This window comes from Plecotus auritus (genome assembly GCF_963455305.1).
Source record: "Plecotus auritus genome assembly, chromosome: 12".
NCBI classification, from domain to species: domain Eukaryota; kingdom Metazoa; phylum Chordata; class Mammalia; order Chiroptera; family Vespertilionidae; genus Plecotus; species Plecotus auritus.
The window spans coordinates 8,979,130-9,003,802 of NC_137778.1; the positions used below are offsets into that span (position 1 = coordinate 8,979,130).

Below are 24,673 nucleotides of genomic sequence, written 5' to 3' on the forward strand. Positions count from 1 at the left end.
TCTCACTGGCATGGAAAATCTTCAAGGTGGCTGTGAAATGCTCCCAGCAGTGAGCTGAGCATGGCTGATGTGCTGCACGGAGACAGGAGCCTGACTGTAGAGACAGGGCAGGGCCTGTGTGCCACAAAGGCTGCCCCTGTGAGGCTCAGCATCAAAGGGTTCAAACTTGGAACCGTTGGGGTCCGTTGCTATTTCTACATCAAAACCATTAGTGAATAAAGCAGATCCGGAGAAACATTGGCTAAGGAAGCCTCAGAAACCACATGAAACAGAAACACAGGCTTGTGAATTCCTCAAAAAGAATATTCCTCAAGAAAGAATATATATTTCAACTGTGTGGAGAGAAAGCTGGTTTGGTATCTCAACTCCCCAACCAGGTAGCCTCCTCAGCTGTCATCTCAGTCTGAGTGCTTAGCAAGATCAGGAGCGAGCACCACTCTCACCAGTAAGCTATGCGCTCAGACAGGCTCTTGGGGGAAAGCTCTCATTTTCCCTCCTTGCATCACCTCAATTCATGGAACAAAAGTAAATGAGTGTTAAAAATGAAAACCAATGAAAGAAATAAATATTTAAAAATTGAAACCAATAAAATGATGGGGTACAAAGAAATAATTTGCCTCTCCTGCGATGGCTTTGCTCACACTCCAAGACTGTTTTTAAAAGGCAATGACAGGAAAAATCACTACGAATCTAGAGCAGCCAGTCATTTCACCCATTTACCAGTGTTTTTTAAGCTGCAGGTCACAATGTATGCGGTCATAGCATCAATTTAGTGGCTGCTACCATCATTTTTCAAAATGAAGTCAAATAGAATAGAAAGAAAAATATCAGTGTGTTTTGCAAGAAGTAAAAGTATTGGTTCCTGAAACTTTATTTCAAAGTATATGTGTATGTATGTACTGGGTCCTGTTATAAAATGTTATTTCTTACAGTGAATTAAAATCTAAAAAAGTATAAAAACCAATGAGCTGCTGAAAACTAGAAGGAACCAGACCAGGGCAGTATACTATAGACAGATTGTGTATGGATCAAATATTTATGCCTGTGAAGAAGCTCATGGGTCAACTGCGGAGCCTCAGTCAATATCCAAAAATTACTCTCCGAGTTATCTAAGAACTCTCACAGCGTCCCTGAGCTGAGAAATGCAAGTTCAAGGTGTGAAAACAGGAAAGTCACACTGAAACTGACCTGAGAGAAAATGCTGCCCTATATACATAGTCCCCTCTAGCTTTTATCAAGATAAAATAAATCTGGACTCTGGAAGGAATTAAGTTTCTATTTCTAGAATGTCACAGACCATGGCTACAACCAAGGACTCATTCATTGACTGGGAGATCGAGCCTCTTAGAACAAGAGTAGGTGAAGAGGTTATAAGAAAAAAGAAACCACCCTAGCCGGTTTGGCTCAGTGTTTAGTGCTTTGGCCTGCAGACTGAAGGGTCCCAGGTTCAATTCCAGTCAAGGGCATATGCCCAGGTTGCAGGCTCCATCCCTCGTGTTGGGTGTGCAAGAGGCAGCCAATCAATGATTCTCATCATTGATGTTTCTATCACTCTCTCCCTTCATCTCTGAAATAAATAAAAATATATTAGAAAAAAGAAACCACTCTCCTAGTCCTGCCAAACTAGCCTGTCCTTCCTAGCACAACTAGCCAAGGTGATGGACTCTCTATGCTGAGAGTGTCTGCATTCTTATATTCCTACACACTCCTGACCCCTGGCATTGTCACATGCGTTGCCGATCCCCATTCAGTCTACTCCACTAGCCCAATGCCAGCTATACAGAAGGAAAGGAAGCCTAGCACAAGAGACAAGCCCTCCCTAAGTGGAGACAGCAACACCAGAAAAGCAACATGATCTCTTAGGATATGCCATAGACCTGTGCTCTCTTTGCGAGTTTACTTGAAAAGAGAAGCAAATGATATTCTCCAGATCTCATAACACTGAGCCAGACCTGTCTTCACATTCCCAAAATTCCTTAGAAAGTAGGAAACATGCCTGGCCAGTGGTGCTCAGTGGTTGAGCATCTACCCATGAACCAAGAGGTCACTGGTTTGATTCCCAGTCAGGGACAAGCCTGGGTTGCGGGCTCGATCCCCAGTGGGGAGTGTGTAGGAAGCAGCTGATCAATGATGTTTTTCTCTCATCTCTGATGTTTCTATCTCTCTGCCCCTCTCCCTTCCTCTCTCTCTAAAAATCAATAAAAACATACTTTTTTTAAAAGTAGGAAACATGATCTGTCCCACTTAGCAAGTAATGGCTAAGCCTAAGGAAATACAAAATTCTTCACCTGTCTCAACTCTAATAAGCGCATGCCCTAGCCAGTGTGGCTCAGCTGGATGGACGTCGTCCCACGCACCAAAAGGTTGCCAATCAGGGCTCATTCCCTGGTGGAGGGTATGCAGGAGACAGCCAATCAATGGTTCGCTCTCACATCAATGTTTCTCTCTCCTCCCTTTCTCTCTCTCTCTCTCCTCTCTCTCTCTCTCTCCCTAAAAAAAAAAAAAAAAAAAAAATCAATTAAAAGATACATGTATTTTAAAAAACAACACTAATTATCCATCACCTTATTGTTCCTTTTAGAAAGGGATGGTTAGTGATAATCCTAGAATACCTTCCTGCTAAGAAAGAAAAAAGGATTTCTGCCCTTGAACATAATCATTCTGTAAAAGCGTAGTGAGATGCAAGTATCACATTCCTTGTATTTTATTTTACTTAAATATATTTTTGAGTTCAGAGAGGAAGGAAGAGGGAGAGAGCGATGGAAACATCAATGATGAGAGAGAATCACTGATCGGCTGCCTTCTGCACACCGCACACTGGGGACTGAGTCCACAACCCAAGCATGTGCCCTTGACTAGAATCAAACCTCGACCCTTCAGTCCGCAGGCCGACGCTCTATCCACTGAGCCAAACCAGCTAGGGCACATTCCTTCTATTTTAAAAAGGGAGACAGGAGGCAAGGAGACAAGCCAATTGCTCAGGGCCTTGCAGCACGGCAGCAGAGGCAGGGACGGGCACCTCTACAACCTTGTCTGTTTTCAACTTCCTAGACTATGTTCCTTTAACTCCATCAGCTGATGCTCAGAGCCAAGAGTATACACTGCCTTTGAGAAAGTTCAAATACAAGAAAAGCTGGTATATGTGTATACAATTGTATAAGTATGAGATTGGTACCTGTAAGAGAGCATGCTGCATCGTCACCTCCAGTTCGGCTAACACATGGGCAGCATCCTCACTGTCCTCTTGGACCTCCAGGTCCTCCTCAAGGATGGTCTCCCAGGCGCCCTGGTGAGCAACCGGAGTGTGGCTGACCCGAGTCTGAGTCCCATAGGTGAAGCGGAGGCGCCGAAGCTTACAGCTCTCCTCACTGCCCAGCTTGGTGGTAGGAAGCACCTGCACCCCCAATAGCAGATTCAATAGCTGGCACTTGACATTACAATCCTGGCCGAGGATCAAGATGCAGGGGAGGCAGTCCACAATCTGCTGGAGGTACTTCTCTTCCTTAGGTGGGAAGGAAATGCAGCTCAGCTGGCCTGGTTGGGAGGGGGAGGGTGAGAAGGAGAAAGGAGGACAGAGAGAAGAGTGAGGAGGTGTAGAGGGAGATTCATACAGAGACCCCATGAGGATGCAAGGGTCCTAGAGAAAAAATTTCTAGGAAGCTCTTGGTTGAAGGAGATATCAGGAAAACATCCCAGTCAGAAAAGGCTCCTCAAATATCAAACAGAATTCCCCTCCCTGGCTCATCCCCAAAGCAGTTGTTTCTCTCCAGAAAGGTAACAGTGACCTGACCTACCCTCCCCCTCCTTTTCCATCCAGGGGAGGGACACTAAGGAGTTTACAAGGACTCAGTCACAATCACAAGCCACTAACTGGGATGTGAGTCCAAGGAGAAACCACACCTGAATATATTAAAGTGAAAACCTTCCTTAGGATAGAAGATCTAATACTTGAACATATTCGACCTTTTTAAGTGTTGCTACCATGTGAGGTTTTAGCTTGTTATTTTCCTCTTTGATGACATATTTTATAACTAAATGTATGGGAATCTCTAAATACACACATACTGAAATAAAAAGTTATTCAAGTTTACATAAGCTCTAGGATCTTTTCCAGCTCATCTCTCTGAGAGCTGGAGATACCACCCCAGTTGCCAAGTCACCTGTTTTCTTAAAGCATCAGGTACTCAATTAAGAACAATATCTCCTGCCGAAACCGGTTTGGCTCAGTGGATAGAGCGTTGGCCTGTGGACTTAAAGGTCCCAGGTTCGATTCCGGTCAAGGGCACGTACCTTGGTTGCGGGCACATCCCCAGTAGGAGGTGTGCAGGAGGCAGCTGATCGATGTTTCTCTCTCATCGATGTTTCTAGCTCTCTATCCCTCTCCCTTCCTCTCTGTAAAATATCAATAAAATATATTAAAAAAAAAAAAGAACAATATCTCCTAATCAAATCACATTCCCATTTATGGAAAAGGAAAGAACTGCCTGTTAGGATCCAGACAAATCTAGAAGATGTGATTTATTTCAAAAACGTTCTTTCAAGACAACCACGCTTCCACAAACAAGTCCAATAGTATTCAAGACAGAACAAGAGACTTCCTAAAGCATGAAGACCCCTGTTTGAGGAAAGGAACCGGAAATCAGCTGACTGAAACTCAGTTTCTGAACTCCTTCGTTCCCCCACTTGTCCAGTGCCAGTGCCTGCCTATCTCTGTGATTCAGGCAACCCTTGAGTTTGTTCGGAAGGGCACAGACACATGGTTCTTAGGCTATAAGAAGGCTGATCTTACATACATCTTAAGTGAAATTTGGGGTGGCACCAACAAACAATATTCCCTTTAGTCATTTAACCACGAGCTGCAAACCTTCCATACGCTGTTTATTTTGTTCCTATACATGAAGCAAGAGAGCCAGACTCACTGAAGAGGTTGGTCTACTTTAGACTACCTATCCTGCCACAAACTTACCATTTCAAATCCTTAAACCTCCTTCTCTTCTACAAATGGCACCACCTAAAGGTTTACAGGGGTCCACTTTCACCCAGACCCCCATGTGCATTTCAGGGAGCCCTTCCTTTCAGGTCTGTCTGCAAGCTCACCACCTGGCCTGCACATGCACGTCAACAACGCCAGACATTGAAGCAAGGAAGTCTATGCTCCTAGGGAAGAGACGGGTCCTTTGAAAAAGCAAAGAGCATAAATGAGTGCCTAATCCTGTGTAAGGTGCTTACTAAGCGCAAAACACCAGACCACCGGTCTAACTTTGACCTACCATCAAAAGCAATGGGACACAGCCAATTTCTTGTCTGACCACTTAGCACGCAGCAATGGACTTGTCCTGAGTGCCTGCATATTTTGTTCACAGCTCAACACTTGTCACAGTCTACTCTAGTTATCTGTTTATAATTAGCCAAACACCCAACATGACAACGAAAACATAGTAAGTACTTTATGTTACACCTTTGTTCACTCTGTGCAAGAACCCATTTATTGTGGAGAATGGTTTATAGAAAGCTGTAAGTATTCTGCTAAAGACTCAGGAAAGTCCAGTACCATAACAAATCACTTAGGAGCGACTAACATTACTAAAAACCTCCTTCATCTCAACATGGACAACAGAACAGGATCTCCCCAATCACCTTGCAGAATTCATTTAACTACCGAACTCTCCGCCTGAGCAGTGAAAAGTCCAACTAGATTCACTCTCATCTACGCTTCCTACCTTTCCTCTCTTCTCAGTCCTCCTCATATCCTCAGATAGGTGTAAATTCATTCTGACAAACTTCATAACTCCTAAAACAAAAGTTGGTACATAATAAAAACAATCTGAATGAGATTTATTATTGCTGCAGCTAGGAGAGCAGGTAATCCTATATAATAAAAGGATAATATGCCAATTGACCGAACGGCAGAATGACTGGTCGCTATGACACGCACTGACCACCAGGGGGCAAACACTCAATGCAGGAGCTGCCCCCTACTGGTCAGTGCACTCCCACAGGGGGAGCACAGCTCAGCCAGAAGCAGGGCTCTCGGCTGGCGAGCACAGCGGCGGTGGCAGGAGGAAGCCTCTCCCGCCTCTGTGGTAGTGCTAAGGACCCCTGGGGGAGCGGGCCTAAGCCAGCAGTCAGACATCCCTGAGGGGTCCCAGACTGTGAGAGGGCACAGGCTGGGCTGAGGGACTCCCCCAACCCCACCCCACGTGCACAAATGCCATGCACCGGACCTCTAGTAGATAATGAAAATCAACTAAGCATTTTTAGCACCAGAGGGAGAGATCTCAACATCTCTGAGACACTGTCAACTATAGGAAAGCCAGTAAAACATGCTGTGCATGAGCCAAAAACCACAGCAGACACTCCATTGTTCATCTGACCCAAATCACCACACACACACACATCTCTGTAGTGACAAAAACGGTCACTACAAATAGACCCACTAGTGTCAAACAGCCATAGACCAGTGCAATGGGCCAGGGGCCAACATTGAAACCAGTTTTAATTTTTGTTTCCATGGACACTGAAGAAAGCTCTTATATGGATATCACCACTGGTTTTTCAATACCTCATTATCTAAGCCCTTTGCTTCTCCTACAAATCTTTACCTTTCTTTAAAATATTTTTTTATTGCTTTCAGAGAGAAAGGGAGGAGAGAAACATCAATGATGAATCATTGATAGGCTGCCTCCTGCACGCCCCCCACCGGGGATCGAGACCACAACCTGGACATGTGCCTTTGACCAGAATTGAACCCAAGACCCTTCAGTCCACAGGCCGATGCTCTATCCACTGAGCTAGGGCAATCTTTAACTTTTTTATTGATCTCCAATGTGTCTACAAGATTTGAACAAGGATGTGGAGAGAAATGAAGGTGAAACTAGACTGTTTCACTCCTTGATTCTCTCAGCAAATGGTTCATGGTTCAGTGAGGAGCAGTGCAGCATCCAATTGGAAACAGCACTGGAGAAGGGAGAGATCCTGGTCCCCGGCTTCACCGCTGATTAGCTCTGTGACCTTGGCAACTCGATTTTTCTCAGCCTTGGATTTCTCATCTCTGAACTAAGGGATTAGATCATCTTTAACATCCTTTCCAGTTCTAAAATTCCAGGATTCCATCAGGTTTTAACTGTTGAAGGAAAAATAGTTGAGGGGCTGGGTGGTCTGGTTGTTTTTACCTTAAGTTATCTGGGAATTTAATTATGCACACTCTCCCTGGGCCACTACTGGAACTGCAGATCAAAAGCGTGACTGAACTAGCCAGGGGCCCTGAGGACCTACCGTGCAGTGTTAGCAGTTCGCTACAGCAGATGAGAAACTGCAGACAGACCGGAGGAGGAAGGAAGAAAACCTGCTTCAGAGGTGGAGCAGCTGCCCCACTGACAGTTAAAGGACTTCTGAGTTAATCGGGTTTTCTTTGTAATTAATATAACAGCATCTGCATATGGGCTGCCAGAAGGTAACGGTAGGGCTTCTCTGCTGGAGCACATTAACCCTGCCAACTCTGGCTACAGGAAAAGTCAATTCAAACTCAAGTGCAAGCTAAAGCTTATTTTTCTCTCAGTTGTTCCTAAATACCAAATTTCTTGATTGAGATTAGAGCTGGCCCTTGAACAATGTCAGGGTTACAGGCTCCAACAACCTGCCAGTTGACCCTTGAAAGTGGGTTTTAACTGACCCACTCAGTTCAATTGAAAAAAAGCACGTATAAGTGGACCCAAGCAGTTCAAACCGACGTTGTTCAAGCGTCACCTGTACTTCTGAACAAAGCTTTCAAACTTGGAGAAGAGCAACTAAAGTACCAACCCATTTTGTTAATTTGTTTTAGATAATGAAGGGGAGCAAAATATACCGCCCCATAATGCCTCTGGCATGTTGATTGATTTTTAGCTGGTTATTTTTAAGAAATAGCAGACTTGGGTGAAGCTCTGAAAACTGAGCAGAAGTTACCCTTTTGTAAGAAACATTTATAAGGGAAATCTCTATTTGTAAGGATATCTTCCTCTCGGTAGCAGAAAAAGATGACTCTAAATCTCTAAACATTCTTATCAATGAAGAAGGGAAAGCTTAGATCTGCATTAATAACCTTACCCTTGTGTACTATGCTTTTCCTGGTAACATCCCATAACTACCCACCCCCCAACAACATCTGTCTTTAGCTGAAGATGATATTTAAAGTGTTAACTCTTAGACCATTTCAGAATTACTCAGTTTTCCTGAGTTTCTCCCACGTATACAGGAGGTATGCATATTATCAAATTTCTGTTTGTTTTTCTCCTGTTAATGTCTCTTTATTATGGGGGGGAAGGGGAGAGTCTCCACCAAGAACCTAGAAGGGTAGAGGAATTATTTTTCCTCCCACGGTAACATTTAACTCTACCCTTTCTAAGTACATAACTTGAATTGCCTTATCTCATTTAATGTTCCTGATTCTAGCAGAGAATGAATATTATTATCCCTATTTATAGATAACAGTCAAAATTTATAGGAAACAGCTTTTAAAAAAAAAAAAAGAGCCCATGTTTCTCCATGTATCTAGGCAAATAAAAGGTGGAACACAGGGCAGTGCAGGAGCTATACCTAGGTCTCAGGGGACCAGTGTAGGGGAGGAAAACTTTTCCTTCTACCCTTCGAGATTCTTTGGCTGGTCTAACAATCAAATTAGTGTAAGACACATTAACAGGAGTAATTGCCTATGAGTACAGGACCCCCATAAGCATATGAGACTCACAGGCAGTCGGCAATTGAGATTTATTTGCCTTACTGAGATAAGGTCTGGGACTTCAAAGGTCAGGAAGACAATTTTTAGGAGGATGGGAAGAGCAAAAGTTTGGTAAACAAATGTTTGCCAGGCCATTCAGAGACAATGGAACTCAGAGAGGACTTCAATCTCCAGGCCTTCCCAAGCTTCCCCAGACCACTACACCTACCCATACTCGTGGCTAACAGTGTGATAGTTCTCTTCCTAGACCAGGCCCTCTATTTAAATTCTTTTGGACAGATAAGGGGTAGGTTAAAAAAAGCTCTATGTCATTGGACCTTCATGGCCTTCAGCTCAAAATAGTTCACATGCCCAAGTGCCACATTCTGGGAGACTGGTTCTGAACCAACCACCAGGTTATTACTTAGTCGCAGACCATACCCCTGAAGGGTGGCAGAATATGCCATCCCAAAATATGCCACTTTGGCATAAGGATTATTTTGAACTAAAGGTACTGGCACACAGCAGGTTTAAGAAGAGCGCTCTGACCTCCCCTTTTTCTTCCTGAAAGCAGGAGATAAAACCCCCATCTGGCAAATGTCCTCCTTAGACCAGAAGGAAAGCAACATTCTTATCACCAGAGACCAGGAGTCAAGGCCATGAAAAATCTGTACAAATAAGCCTTGTTAAACCACCCTTTGTCTTCCTACTTTTCCACCATTAACTGCCCTAGCCCAAGCCCCTGTGTCTTGTCATGTTTTCAAATTTACTTCTCTTTATCCAATTCAGTAAATGTTCAACTCCGCTTCTTTGGGTCTTCATTCTCTTATGAGGACTCCCAAATACGAGGAAAATTTAATAAGATGCATGTGCTTTTCTCCTGTTAATCTGTCCTACATCAATTTAGGTGTTAGGCCCAGCTTCGAGACCCTAACTGAATAGAGACATTTTTCCTCCCCTACACCCTCTACCACGTTTTCCCAATCTGCACGAAACACAACTTAGTAATTGTAGAACCCCAATGGAAGCAGACTGACAGAGCCACTATGAAAACTGCCCCGAACCCAATTTAAAGCAGACTGACAGTCACTACGAAAATTGCCCAAAACCAGAAACAAAGCTTGGGGGGAAACACAGTATTACTACTAGCTGGTGTACATTTTTAAAAATTATTGTTATTCTAAGGTCTCTAGAGTCTTTTTCCTGTAAGAGTCTGTAGGTGCTTTTCAGAAAAATTGTAATGCTCCTCTTCCCAGTCAGTGTGTATTATCCTTTGGGTCTGAGGTTAAGACTATTCTAAAAAGGAAGAACTGGAGAGAAGGAATACTAATGGCCTTTTTATGTCTCCACTGCCCATTAGAATAGGTACTTTAAACTGTTTTGGAGTAAGGGCAATGGAGTTTACCACACTCTCCTCCTTGCCAGTTTTCCATCATCAGTATTACATTCAAGAGGTGCGTGAAGGCCAGGGTAAGGTGCAGTCTATGGCCAAGCTAGGAAGGCATTCAATGAAGCGAATGAAATGGGACTCTGCCTTTGCCTCATACTATTGAACTCATGGGCCTTCACAATTCATTCAGATCTCAACAGTTCCTACTGCGATCTTTGTTCCTGGTACGCAAGGATTTCCTCCTTCAGTCAAGTTTTTTACCTCACTTTTAACATTAAACATACAATCCTCTCTGAAAGTGAATGAAAATACAAAGGATTTTATAATTCACTGAAGTAATCAGTAACACAAATATACATTTCCACAAATAGTGATGTTTTATTTCTTTTTTTTTTTTTATTGATATTTTACAGAAGAAGGGAGAGGGATAGAGAGTTAGAAACATCGATGAGAGAGAAACATCGATCAGCTGCCTCCTGCACACCTCCCACTGGGGATGTGCCCGCAACCAAGGTACATGCCCTTGACCGGAATCGAACCCGGGACCCTTCAGTCCGCAGGCCAACGCTCTATCCACTGAGCCAAACCGGCTTCGGCGATGTTTTATTTCTTATTAATTACATGTGCCAAGAGTAAAGGATAAATCCTAAGTTGAGAAGTGAAGCTTGTAGTCTTTCTACTACAATCAATTCTCCTACACGCTTCAAAGTATTGAGCTACAAAAATCCCAGGAGCTGAGAGAGAAATAATTCTGCTAAGAAACATTTATCATTCCTCAACAAGCTCTCTGACCTTGAGCTAAATTTAAAGGATTCTGAATTGGAGTAAGCACCCCTTTAAGGAAACATATGTGTAGGTAGTCTGGGTTTCAGAAACTTCAGTACACAATATTTTGGTTGAAAGGGCTGGTTTTTAGAGATTAGAGATTGAAATGTACTCAAGAAGCCAAGCTTGTATTGAAAGCTGAAAAGTCAAGCTGGCAGGAATGTCACTGAAGTTCTCCTACCTGATGGGCATCTCTGATAGTTTTAAAGAAATACGCTGTCCTGGCACCAGGGAAGCGAGAGCGCCTCTGCCTCCAACGTTATAGCCTCTGGAAGCCATGAGAAATGAAGAGACGCACTCGGCAGCCTGCTGACAAGCTCCTTTCGGGTGAAGCTGCTCCTGAGGCTGGGCATGCTGCAGAGGGAGCACAAAGGCCGCTGGCAGCTGAGGCCGGGATTTACAAGATGCAGGGATGGAAGCGGCTCCTCGAAGAAGGACCCCAGGCTTCACCAAGGGCTTAGTTTCTGTCATTTGGAAGGCAGCATCTTATAACTAGTAACCATAAGCATGATCGCAGGAGCCAGCTCAAACGGGGGCTCACAGACCAAATCAAGAACAATATAAGCTTGAAAAAAATTTTTTAATGATAACAGATTAAAATCCATTGAAAAAACTCTCAAGTGCAGACTGATATAAACAGATAAACAAAGGAAAAGGAGAGCTCTTCCTTGACACTGAATACCAACTAAGAGATACATGATAACTATAAAAACCGCCACTGAGGCAGATGGCAGTTGTCAATAGACCAAGTAGATGCTACATCTGGTGGTATATCAGGAACAGGATTATCAGTGAAATCTTAGAACACCTCCCCCCAAAACATTGACTGCAAAGAGGAAAATGGTGACTTTAAGGTGAAAACCTAGAGGACAGTAACATGACCAATGACCAAGCTTAATGTCTCCAGGAGTGGGGTGGGCTGACACCATGCACACCACATCATTTCTGTGCCTAATCCTGCTAAAAGCTCATGACCCAAGTCTGGTCATGAGGAAACAACAGATAGATCCATGTGGAGGGTCATCCTACACAAAGTAAAACCAACTCTTTAAACCTATCAAAGATATAATAAAGGCCAGGGGAAGGAGGAGGAGTGACATGACACCTAAATGCAACATGTACTCCTGGACAGGACCCTGGATCAAAAAGAAAAATAGACATTATTGGGACAGTTGGCAACGTCTGAATGGGATCTCTGGACTGGATGGTAGCAGTGAGTCAATGTTAACATCCTGATTTGGGGGCGTTGTATGCTGGTATGTACACTGGAGTGTTTACAGGAGATAAGACAACCTACTTAGAGCTTGCTTTCAAACCTTCCAGAAAATGAGTAGACATCATGGAGAGATAGATATTGGGTGATGGAGCCAATGCAATAAAATGTTAACAACTGGGGAATCTGCATGAAGTAGTGTGAGAGCTCTTTGTACTGATCTGGCCAGATTTATGTTTGTTTGAAATTGTTTCAAAATAATTTTTTTAAAATGAGCCAAAAGGATGCCTAGCAAAGTGACGCAGTTCTGGATCTCAGAGGAGAAAGACATCAAGAGATAGAATTTTAGCCCTAACCGGTTTGGCTCAGTGGATAGAGCGTCGGCCTGTGGACTGAAGGGTCCCAGGTTCGATACCGGTCAAGGGCATGTACCTGGGTTGCGGGCACATCCCCAGTAGGGGGCGTGCAGGAGGCAGCTGATCGATGTCTCTCTCATCGATGTTTCTAACTCTCTATCCCTCTCTCTTCCTCTCTGTAAAAAAATTAATAAAATATATTTTTAAAAAAAAAGAGAGAGAATTTTACTTGACAAAACAAACCAAACCCAGCAGGTTAAAAATGCATTAAATACGGCAATAATAGAATTTAAACAGTAAGTTTCTTCGCTGTCTGCACTTTTGCCCTGCACGTTACTTTCTGCCTCCTCAATCTTCCTGTGAAGGTTTACTGCTGCCAGATTAGAGTCAGGGGAGTTCAAGGCACTAATCTAAGTAGTTCAGGGTCAGATTTAGAATCCAAATCCTCAAGGCTAAGCAGTAGAGACAAACATCATGCTCCAGGTCAGGACACTCCGATAAAAGTTGCTATAACTATCCAGTTCACAGAACAAGAACCCACCAGAAGAACTTGACCTTGGACTGCCTACAGTAGTGCCTCCGATTACTCAGAGGTGGGGAATACACCTCCACTTCTGGACGCAGCCCTCCTTCTTACCAGATACTAGCAAATCACTTCTCTACCAACAAACCACTTTCCCAAGGTGGAGCAGTGGCACGCCTCCATTTACCACATGGAATGAGAGCCAGCAGAACAGGAAATGGTTCAATCCGGAGAAACTGAAATGGGTTTCGACAGTGGGGCTCTTGTATGCCAGAAGAATACTGTTTCCCCTACATTCTTTCCTTGTACCTAGATAGCTCCATAATGTTAAAAGTTAAGGCTAGAGTATGTTGTGCAGCATATTACTAAAAAGTAAACTTCATTTTGGTTCAGTCACTGTCTCTCTAATTTAAATAAAGTTTTTATTCAAATAAATCTTATAATCTAGCTATATTTATGACAGGGCCTTGGTCTTTGCTCTGAAAAGTTTGTCTTGATAAAAAAAAAAAAAAAAAAAAATCTGGGAGCCCTGGCTTGTGTGGCTCAGTTAACTGGAGTGTTGTCCTCCACATCAAAAGGTGGCAGGTTCTAATTCATCGGAGCACATCCCTAGATTGTGGGTTCGATCCTCAGTCTGGGCACACACACAGAAGGCAGCCGATTGATGTTTCTCTCTCTTCCTCTCCTCCTTCTCCGCCTCTTCCCTCCCCCTCTTCCTCTCTCTATTAAAAAAAAAAAAAAATCAATTAAAAAGAATCCTCTCCACATAATATAGACTGAAAAGGTTAAATACGCTAAGATAAAATTTTGTCCAGCATAAATAAGGCTTTAAAACTCTTAATCTGATGAAGCTACAGTTAGACCTACTTTACATCTGAGTTAAAGAAAAGGAATAAAAGTATTTTTTAAAAGAAATGTGAGGTTTTCGTTTTAAAATAAAAGGCTTTTATGACTACATGACCTATCATAATTCTTTGGGATAGTTTGTGATGCATTATTAGTTAAACAAGTGAAAAGAAAAACAACCTTCAAGTCCTACTTCCCATGTTCCTGCCCAGAAACCACCACCCCAAGGAACGGAAACACATTATAGAGGCCCAACTCCAAAGAGAATTGTAGTCAAAGGTTCCCACAGCCACAGGGCACAAGGCTGGGGCATGCGTCCAAATCACTCACACTGCCTGCTAAGGAGACAAAAACAGGCACTACTGCGCCCCATGGCAGGCCCTGCAACTGTGGGCCATCGGGGACACTAATGGGTCCCCCCTCCCATGCATTGGCCAACTTTCCTTCGGTTCTGGTTTGGACTTTGGAGGAATATTATATATGGCTGGTTTATAGCTCTAAGCAAGAGGGCACATATCTCAGCCACTGCTACATCTGGTTCTCTCTGTTAAGGTGGCAAGTTCCAGGATACCCAAGATTACCAGCCTCCCCATTTGGCAAAGAATAAATTTCAAGCATGAGGTGGACTAAACTTAGACTGGAAATCCCACAGGGACTCCAGTCAGACCTTGGAAGGTCAAAAACGAAAAACTGGCCCAGCCAGAGTGGCTCAGTGGTTGAGCATCGACCTTTGAACCAGGAGGTCAGGGTTCAATTCTCAGTCGGGCCATATGTCCAGGTTGTGGGCTCGATCCCCAGTGTGGGGCATGCAGGAGGCAGCCAATCGATGATTCTCTCTCATCATTGGTATTTCTATCTCTTTCTCCCTCTCTGAAATCAATTTAAAAATATACTTTTAAGAAATAACGAAAAACTGCATCTTCCACATGGATTCACCCTCTGTGCTCGTTATGAATGACAGCATTCAGATTCCCATATAGGAAGCAAAACCTATCATTCCTAGAGGTGAACTATTTTCCTACAAGAAGTAAGGAACAAATTTTACCTTAGGTCTTAAAACTGTTAGGAAAGTCCTAGCTGGGTAGCTCAGAGGGTCATCCCGATATGCCAAATCCATGCTTTCTTAAAAACTACGTATGTGGGTTCAATCCCAGTCATGGCACATACAAGAATCAACCAATGAGCCCTGACTGGTTTGGCTCAGTGGCTAGAGTGTCAGCCTGCGGACTGAGAGGTCCCAGGTTCAATTCCGGTCAAAGGCATGTACCTTGGTTGCAGGCATATCCCCACTAGGAGGTGTGCAGGAGGCAGCTGGTCAATATTTTGCTCTCATCGATGTTTCTAACTCTCTATCCCCCTCCCTTCCTCTCTGTAAAAAATCAATAAAATATATTTTTAAAAAAAAAAGAATCAACCAATAAATGCATAAATAAGTGGAACAACAAATCGATGTTTCTCTCTCTCTCTCCTCTCTCTCTCAAATCAATTTTTAAATTTTAATAAAAAATAAACAAACTGTTAAGAAAAAAACACATGCACCCACACACCTCATACTCTTCATACTGGCTTCCTTGTGAGTAACCTCTGAGAAAGATATGAAGATGACAAACACTCTAACAATAATCATCACAAGCCCTGGCCAGTGTGGCTCGGCTGGTTGAAGCAGGTCCCGTATACTGAAAGGTCATGGGTTTGCTCCTGGTCAACATGCCTGGGTTGCAGGTGCAGTCCCAGGGGTGAGACTGCTTTTGAATCATACAAACAAGATAATTATAATTACTCCATAAAAGAGTTTGGGTCCTGGCCGGTTTGGCTCAGTGGATGGAGCGTCGGCCTGCGGACTGAAGGGTCTCGGGTTCAATTCCAGTCAAGGGCATGTACCTCGGTTGCAGGCTATTCCCCAGCCCAGGCGCTGGTCAGGGCACGTTCAGGAGGCAACCAGCCAATGTGTCTCTCTCACATCGATGTTTCTCTGTCTCTTCCCCTCCCACTCTCTCTAAAAATCAATAGAAAAATATCCTCGGGTAAGGATTGAAAAAAAAAAAAAAAGACAGTTTGGAGCTAATTTTCCTGTTTTCTTTCAGGAAGTCAATAAAGCATGTCAGCTCCTGTTTTATCAATGCCATTCAATCTTACAATTTCCCATATGCCTTATCCCTACTCCCTCCAAGGCGGCTAATGGTTAATTAAGTAGGTAACCAATGTGTAGAAAACCCAGTAGAAGGAGCATGATGAAACACTAATCCTTCTTTCATAACATCAACTTGGAATGAGTAATATAATTATTTGGACAGTGGTTCACCATTCATTATGTGTCCTGCATCCAGTACAATCAGGCATTAATAAAGGTTTGTTAGTGAATGAGTATTAGGAATTTACTTCCTAAATCATGGCGAAGCTCTGATACTGGATATCTGCATGCAACTCACTCTGTGGGACATGAAAATTGTTCTCTGGGATACTAGCAAAGAATGCAACTCCAACCTAGTCAATCATCTATCAAATGCACATCATTATTTTTTTAGGGGCCCAGAGAGCAAAATGGGGCAAATCTACAAAAAGCATTTTCTTTTAGGGGGAAAAACTCTTCTGAAGTAGAAACAACATCATTCCAAAGTCTACTAGCCATGGAAATAATTGAAAAGATATTTGTCTGTTATGCACAAAGCACTACTATGGTAGAAATTGTAGGATACAAATATGAGTAAAAACAGTCTTTACCCTGAGGGATTCACAATCTAGTCAGAAGGATAAGATAAATATATCCACAGCTATCATGGAAAGAAGTAAATAATTAAAAGCATAATCAGTATGTGCTGAGCCTATAGGAATTAAGCAGCAGATATAAGGGGAAATTCATATTTCCCTTTACTTCAATAACATGTTTTTAAGGTTTTATTTTAAAAAGGTTGTTTTTGAGAAGTACATTTACTGCAGGAAGATCGTTTTTTTTCCCTTAACCTAGTGAGTCAGATAACAGAAGTATGAAGAAATAAAGAGCATGCTGGCAAAGTGGACAGAACAAAACAAAATGTAAAGATCAGAATGAATTTTTATTTAAATCTATGCTTTCTTTAAAACTACTTGCAAGGCTGAGGAATTAATCATATTGAAATCAGTAAACACTGAAAATGGTAATAACTGAAGGTAATAATATCTTTTAGGAGCAGGCAGAATTATCCCAACCTTTTTCATTGTGGGCTTCCCTGTGCCATGGGAAACAGATAATCCTCGGAAAGGCAGATTAGAAAGGGGAAAGGTGGTAAAGGAAAATGGCACAAAAAGCCATTGTTTGGGGGGAGGCCATATCCTCCCAGAGACAAGGAGGTAGCAAAGAGGGGTCTGGCACCCTAAATGTTAGGGAATGGACATGGGACTAAGGCTTGGATATAGGTAGTGTCACATTATACTCAATCAGATAACATCTCCACTGAAATAAATTATGGTTCCATGACAAGCTATGGAGCCTGGGTTATGACTCATTTGCAATAAGATCTCTCCCCTGCCAGGGTGCATTTTATATTCCCATGGCCAGGTCAGAAAGAACAGGGGAGGAGTCACAGAAACAGAACTGGAGCTTAGAGACCAGCGCCTAAGTCTGGTTCCTGTTCAAAACTGCTCTGTCCCACATTCTATCTTTCTGCTTCTCTGATTCTTCCCCTAACCCATCATATTCCAACTTCCTAAGCTACTGTTCATCAACTACACACACACACACACACACACACTAATATACTAACACTAACTATATGCCTGCACTGAGTGCTTTGATGTATAGTGTCTTTAAAGGTCATAATGACTTTGTGAGGCAGACATTATCACTCCCATTTATTTATTTAGATAATTCACATATCACTGAATTGTGCAACCAACACTACTATCTAATTCCAGAACACTTTCATTCCCCCCAAAGAAATCCATACTCATTAGCAGTCACTTCTCACTTTTCTCTCCCCATCCCCTGGTAATCACTGATCTACTTTCTCTCTTTATGAATTGGCCTATTCTGGGCATTTCATGTAGATGCAATTATAAAATAAGTGGCATTCTGTACCACTCCCATTTTACATATGAAGAAACCAAGACTCAAATAGGTTTAAGTAACTTGCCCCAGGCCACACCATTAATAAGAGGCTGAACTAGAACAGGAACCCAAGTCTGATGCAAATGCTTGGGCTTGCTTCTGACCACTACATGCTGCTTCCATCCAGGAAGAAAACTGAGAGAGAAAATGAAAGTTTTAGATGTACTTGGAGAAAGAGGGTTTTATTCATCTAAGATAATATAAGTAGTGAGAACCACAATTACACCATCTCTGCTGAGCTTATATTGAAACTAGAGACCCGATGCACAAAACTCGTGCACTTGGAGGGGTCCCTCAGCCCGGCCTGTGCCCTCTCACAGTCCAGGAGCCCTCAGGGGATGTCCAACTGACAGCTTAGGCCCATAAGTCATCAGTTGGACATCCTTAGCACTGCCGCGGAGATGGGAGAGGCTCCCGCGACCACCGCTGCACTCACCAGCCTGTACGTAAGCCTGGCCACAGGGGGAGTGCACTGACCACCAGGGGGCAGCTCCTGCATTGAGTGTCTGCCCCTGGTGGTCAGTGTGCATCACAGCGACCAGTCTTTCGGCCATTCGGTCGATGTGCATATTAGCCTTTTATTATATAGGAGGATGCTGAGCCAGCTCCTCTACACAGACTATGGCAAACTACTAGAAAGCACACCAACCCATCTCTTTCTCTTCCATCCCCAAACCCCAACTTCTCCCCACCCCCAACCCCATGCAGATGGCAGTTCTATACATCCAGGCTGGAAAGAAACTTTCTGTCCCTTGCCCAAATGTCACTCTGCCACTTAAACTTTATTATCCATACCAATTTCTGTCTAAGGCAGCCGTGGGCAAATTACGGCCCGCGGGCCGGATCCGGCCCGTTCGGCTGTTCTATCCGGCCTGCGGAGCCGAAAGAGCAGAGGGTTCTCTTGCTCTCCCCTCCGCTCCTTTACTTTGAATTTATATTAGTTCACACAAACACTCCATCCATGCTTTTGTTCCGGCCCTCCGGTCCAGTTTAAGAACCCATTGTGGCCCTCGAGTCAAAAGGTTTGCCCACCCCTGGCTAAGGAGTTCAAGAAAAATGTCTACTTAAATAAGTGCACTAGTGTTTTTCCTCTTCTTTTTAATTCTGGCAACCAGTTTATACTAGTTGTGACAAAAAAGAGGGTGAAGAATGTGGGAGAAGTCAAGCTGTTGGCTAACCAAAGGCAAAGAGCTCTAAAAAGAATCATAACTCACATAAAACGCCTACAATACCTCAGCTTTCTGCCATTTTTCTGCTTTACGCATTAAGTGTGCATATGGTTGAGATCAGATTATACTTTTCTAGAGGACCAAGTTCAGGTCTTCCTTTTCATCTCTCATCCAACATAAACAAATAGGTACTTGATAATGTTGACTATTGTATATAATTTTTTTTTCTTTCTTAGGAGAAAAATGTAAAAGGGAAAGACTGATTTCCACTAATCCAAGGCCAAGGCCAATGTCTTTGACTCTTTATCCTCTAAACCAGGCACTCGAAAGTTTATTGAATAATAGCAAATAGTTAGACAGCAGTACCAGACACTGCTCTAAACACATATAACTCCCCACAACCCTGAAGGCAAGTGCTATTACCATAATCCCCATTTCCTGATGAGGAAACTGGCCCAGCATAGCTGTGATTTGCCCAAGGTCATTCAGTCAATAGGAGTGGGAGTCAGGACTGAGGGAATGCAGGACACTAGAACATTCCAATTAGACACATTTGAGTCATTCTGGTTTCTTAAAATTGAGAGATTTATGACCCATTGCAAGAGCTAGGAACTCCAGAGGATCTAAAAAGAAAAGCAGTTTTCCCTTTGCTACTGTAACAGTCCATCTGCCTTTTTCAGAAGTGCTCAAAGCCTTTCTCTCATTACTTCTCACCCTCTCTCTGCTTTTATTTCGGGTGGACAGAGGGTGAAGACAGTTAAAATTGACGGACAGAGGAGCTCTCCGACCTTATAGTTAGGTGAAAAGAAGGCCACAGAGAAACTCAATTAAGGAAATTTCACTTATAATTCAGTTTTCTTTGTTACAGTCCAAGCTACTCTCATTTTAGAGTTCTATGTCATCTATTTTATTTAACTTCTAAAACATCATGTGCATTATATACAGGGTGGAGCAAAAGTAAGCTTACAGTTGTGAGTCCCTGAAACAGTTTATCCTTGTATTGTTATTTATTAATTATTGTATTATTTTCCATATGAGCAACTGTAAACCTATGTTTGCAACACCCGTATGTACACTGCCTCCAGTGAATGCAAAGCTGTCAAAAGTAAGAAGGAAGCATCATTTTGGGGTCCTTCCCATCTAATTTGTGGTTAAAAGTGAAATAATAAAAACAGAGTAAATCCATGATCTTCAGTTGCTCAAATACCATACTATATCCAACCCAGAAGCACCCGCCCCATCCGGATATGACCTTAAAACCTTCTCAAGGTTCATTAGGTGAAAAATTGAGTGTCCCGCCCTGACCAGCGTGGCTCAGGTGGTTGAGTGTCATCCGTGCACTGAAAAGTGGCTGGTTGGATTCCTGGTCAGGGCATGTGTCCAAGTTTCAGGCTCAATCCTGGTCAGGGTGAGTGCTGGAGGCAGCCAATCGATGTTTCTCTTTCACATCGATATTTCTCCCCTCCTCCCCCTTTCTCTTTTTCTATAAAAACTTTTCTTTTAAATCGAGTGTCCCTTCTCTTAACATTTTAAGTTCCTACTAATGAGAAACCAACATTCGCAAAAGAAAGTCGAGACGGTCTCCGAATGAACATGACCCTGCAAAGATAGCCTATAAAAAGGAGAGAACAAGAGCTACTTGTCTCTTAAGGGTGGTTCCTCCTTTCTAACACAATTACCTACACAGCTGGGGAAATGGCACCCCAAAATATACATACGAGTAGGAGTGCTACCTCACTAATTTCCCCTCCAAAGATAAAACTCACACTGACAGGAACTGAAGCATTTCATGGAACAAAATCAAATTGCTCCCAGTGCTGTCATCTGTAGCCTCTCTTTGCTTTTATTTCGGGTGGACAGAGGGTGAAGAGAGTTAAAAACGCTAGGAATGGTTCACCATGCAGTGGACTAGAAAAGCCAATGAGGCAACATGCAAAAGGTGCCTTTGTATTCGTAAATTGACTTTTAAAGGATAAAAACAAGAGCCAACCCAGATACCTTGAAAACCTCCATCCCTGCGAGGTGTATCTACTCTCTGTTTCTTTTCAGTAGTAACTCAAGAATAAAGAGTTGTTATAAAACAAGAGCAATAGAGGGTCTTTTGTTTTGCGCTGTTTTATTAGATAAGCTCTAAGAAAACCCTGTGAGCGGGGAAAGCACTGCTAAGGGAGAGGGTCAAAGTACACACCCTGGGGATCGTGGCTAAAATCCTGAGCCCTTCCAACCAGCTGTTTTCTGATGGCCTCACAGAAATCAGTCCCCTGTATTGCTCCATTTTCAGAACATCTCTGGGCATCAGATGTCAATACCACAATTTCAGCATAGCTCGTGTCGGGGCCCTGGGCAGGCCAATCCCAGATAGCCCACGATGGCAGATTAAGTATTTTGAATTAAAGTTACTTAAGGAACAGCCTGTACAAGAAAACCCTAACCTCTCTGTCCCCATGTGCTAGGCACCCTCCTAGCTCCACAGGGCAGAGACAATCTTATCACAAGGGTTTAAAAAACCCAATCAAAAGCTTGTATTAACAAGCCCTGTAACGCCTTCACTAACTTACTACTCAATTCCAAACTCTGCTTAGATTCCTTTCTAATAAGCACTAACTTGCTTTGTTCTGTCAATCTGTCACATTGGTTTCTTTGGCTACAAGATACAAAAAGGTGCCTCGTTGGTCCTGGCTGGGTGGCTCACTTGGAAAAGGTTTCAGGTTAGATTCCTGGTCAGGGCACATACCTAGGTTTTGGGTTCAATCCCTAATCGGGAGCGTATGGGAGGCAACCGATGGATGTTTCACTCTCTAAAAATCAATAAAACACATTCTCTGGTGAGAATTTTTTTTTAAAGGTGTCCGATTGGCTATTTTGAGCCTCATTTTATGATCTGATCATATTATCGTTCTCCTATGTGCACCTATTAAACTGTTTTTTTCTCCTGTTAATTTAGTCTTGTATCAATTTTATTATTTTATTATGAGTCCAGCCCTGGAACTAAAGAAGGGGGCGAGGAGGAATCTCCTCCTCCCTGACACAAGTCATCCTCCTCCTCCCATTTATCCCATGAAGTAAAATAGTCTTTTTATTTACATCTAGGCTAATTAAATGTAATAGTATAGTATCACTAAGGACCTTATCAGAATCTTACTGTCTTATTTTTATCACCATTTCTGGAGTCTCAGACAAATTCAGGATACTAAACATGCACCTTCGGAAATATAGGGCCCCATACAGAAACCCTGATGAGTTTAACAATTCGTTCCATTCTGAGACTCATGTTCAAATCTGCTATCAGCCTCAGGTTCGTGTTTCTTAAAGTGTATTTGCAGACCACTTGTATCAGATCCCCAGAGATGTTTTAGATCCTTAGGACCCACCCACTAGACTTACTCATTCAATCTGTGGAATAGAGCCGGAGACATATTTTATTTTAATTTGATGTTAATACATACTTAAGTTTGAATCACTAAATTAACCCCACTGACTTTCTTTGCTATGTTGTCCCCAAGGTATCCGTCTTTATGGGATCCCTTCCAACCTAGGTTATTTCCTAGTTAGATACAGTCATTAACAAAGCAAACCCTCCAGTTCCCCACCAATAACAAGCAGTTTCAGAGGAAACAAGAACCTAAGAAAGATCGAAGACCCTGCGCAATTTTAAGTGCTATAGGACCTCTACCACATCCCAGAGAGAATCCGTGTCAAGAAGTCTCAGGGCCAAAAACAATCCCTTCCCTAACTTCGCCATAAACACAAGCAACTTCTCTGACAAGTCGATGCCACCCATCAACTACCATCTCCTTTAGCGACCCCAGGGCCATTGTGAGTCCATTCCTTACTTCAGAGTGGCCTCCCGACTGGTGCAAAAGCATTTCACATACATAACCAAACACGCCTATCACATAATCAAACACGCCTATCACATACATAATCAAACACGCCTAACACACGCTCAATCCACTATAGTTCCCCGGCCTCCTCAGCCTCCCGGGGCACCCTGCCTCCAGCCCCTCCTCCATCCCTCCATCCCTAAGCGGGGACTCGGAGCCACAGGGGCTCAGCCGCCAACACGGAGCAACTTTCCGCACTCCTCGGGTTAACCCCCGCCCTCCCCGACACCCGGCCTCCGCGCCCGCCCGCGCACAGCCCGGTCCCCGGGATCCAGCTCCGGGAACGCCAGCCTTCGTGCGTCTCTCGCCCCCAGGACCCCAGGCCGAGCCCACGCCGCCCCTTCGCTTCTCCCCACCACCCGGAGGGATGCCCTCCCAGGGCATCTGGGATTCGGCCGGTGCAGGCACGCGGGCCGGGCCGCACGGCCCTTCTCCCCTTCCACCTCTCCCCGGAGTTGTTTTGCAGGGCAGGGGTGCGGTCCACGTCCCGCTGGCCTCTCGGCCCTCTCTCCTAGCGGCTGCCCTCCTTACCCGCCTGCAACCCGGTCTCGGTGGGGGAGGAGGGGCAACTGTGACTGTGGGAGCCCTGCAGGTCGCGGAAGAATTTCTGGGTTTCTCGCAGGTTCTGCCGCAGCCGTCCCAGGTAGCGGCGGTAGCGGCCGAAGCTGCGGCACAGGTCCCGGATCATTCCGCCGCCGCCGCCCGGGCCAGGACCCGACAGCGGCTCGCTCCCCCACCGCACCCCGTCGCCCTCCATCTCCTCAGCCCGCTGTCTTCGGGGCTCCGTCCCCAGCCCGCTGGCCCGGCTTCCCTTCTCCCCGCCCCCCAGTGCTGGAGGGAGGAGGAATCCGCCTCCTAACGCCCCCGCCTGCAATCGGCCGGGCTCCGCACTCCGTCAACGCGGTTAAAAACAGACCATACTGCAGTGCGCCGCGAACGGAACCTTTATCTCCACGATCCAGAAGAGCGAGGGAAGGATCGTTGGAACGCGCCGTGACTGCGGTGTCTCCTGGGACTTGTAGTCCAAATCCGCTGCTTGTGAATGGTATTCATTCCCTTTTGTTATGGACCTCACTCGTTCTGCTGCTTACACGCTCTCCTCGCTTACAAACGTGTTCCTGCTCCCTGCATGTGTGTCTCTGAGCAGAGAGAGGAGCTGCAGGACCCGGACGCCAGCAGAAGTGGGGTGCCTTACAGAAAGCTTCTAATAGCAAAGAAAATGAAGGAAACAGGACCGAAGCCAGTAATATCTCCATGGTTACCCTAATGGCTCTGAATTTCCGAATACAGAAGATACTGGGGATCTGGGTAAAAATACCCTGGAAGTAGGGAAATCCCTCATGTTTGTGTTTCCTCCTTTTCTTTTATTTTTCTTTTTTTAAATGTATTTTTATTTAATTCAGAGAAGAAGGGAGAGGGAGAAAGAGAGAAACAATTATGAGAGAGAAGCACTAATCAGCTGCCTCCTGCATGCCTTCCACTGGGGATCAAGCCCGCAACCCAGGCATGTGCTCCCCAAATCTAACCCCGATCCTTCAGTCCGCAGTCCTACGCTCTATCCACTGAGCAACCGGCTAGGGCTCCTGCTCCTTTTCTGACTTTCCTCTCCAAGTGTGGGAAAGGGGTGTGTGAAGGGCTCATTAAAGACCTTTAAACTGGAGCTCGTTTGGTTTCTTGAAGTAGAGAGC

At 44.1% G+C, this 24,673-nt stretch overlaps 1 protein-coding gene across 1 annotated transcript in view; it reads right to left on the minus strand.

The window, feature by feature from the left end:
• DSTYK (dual serine/threonine and tyrosine protein kinase) overlaps window positions 1–23,919 on the minus strand; it is a 55,672-nt gene extending 31,753 nt beyond the window's left edge. The window contains exons 1-2 of the mRNA XM_080648906.1: window positions 23,517–23,919; window positions 3,176–3,534 (exon numbers count right to left, since the gene is read on the minus strand). Of these exons, the coding sequence (XP_080505032.1) occupies window positions 3,176–3,534; window positions 23,517–23,742 (585 nt within the window). The 5' untranslated portion in view covers window positions 23,743–23,919. The remainder of the gene's footprint in view (window positions 1–3,175; window positions 3,535–23,516) is intronic.
• Window positions 23,920–24,673: the final 754 nt, after the last annotated feature.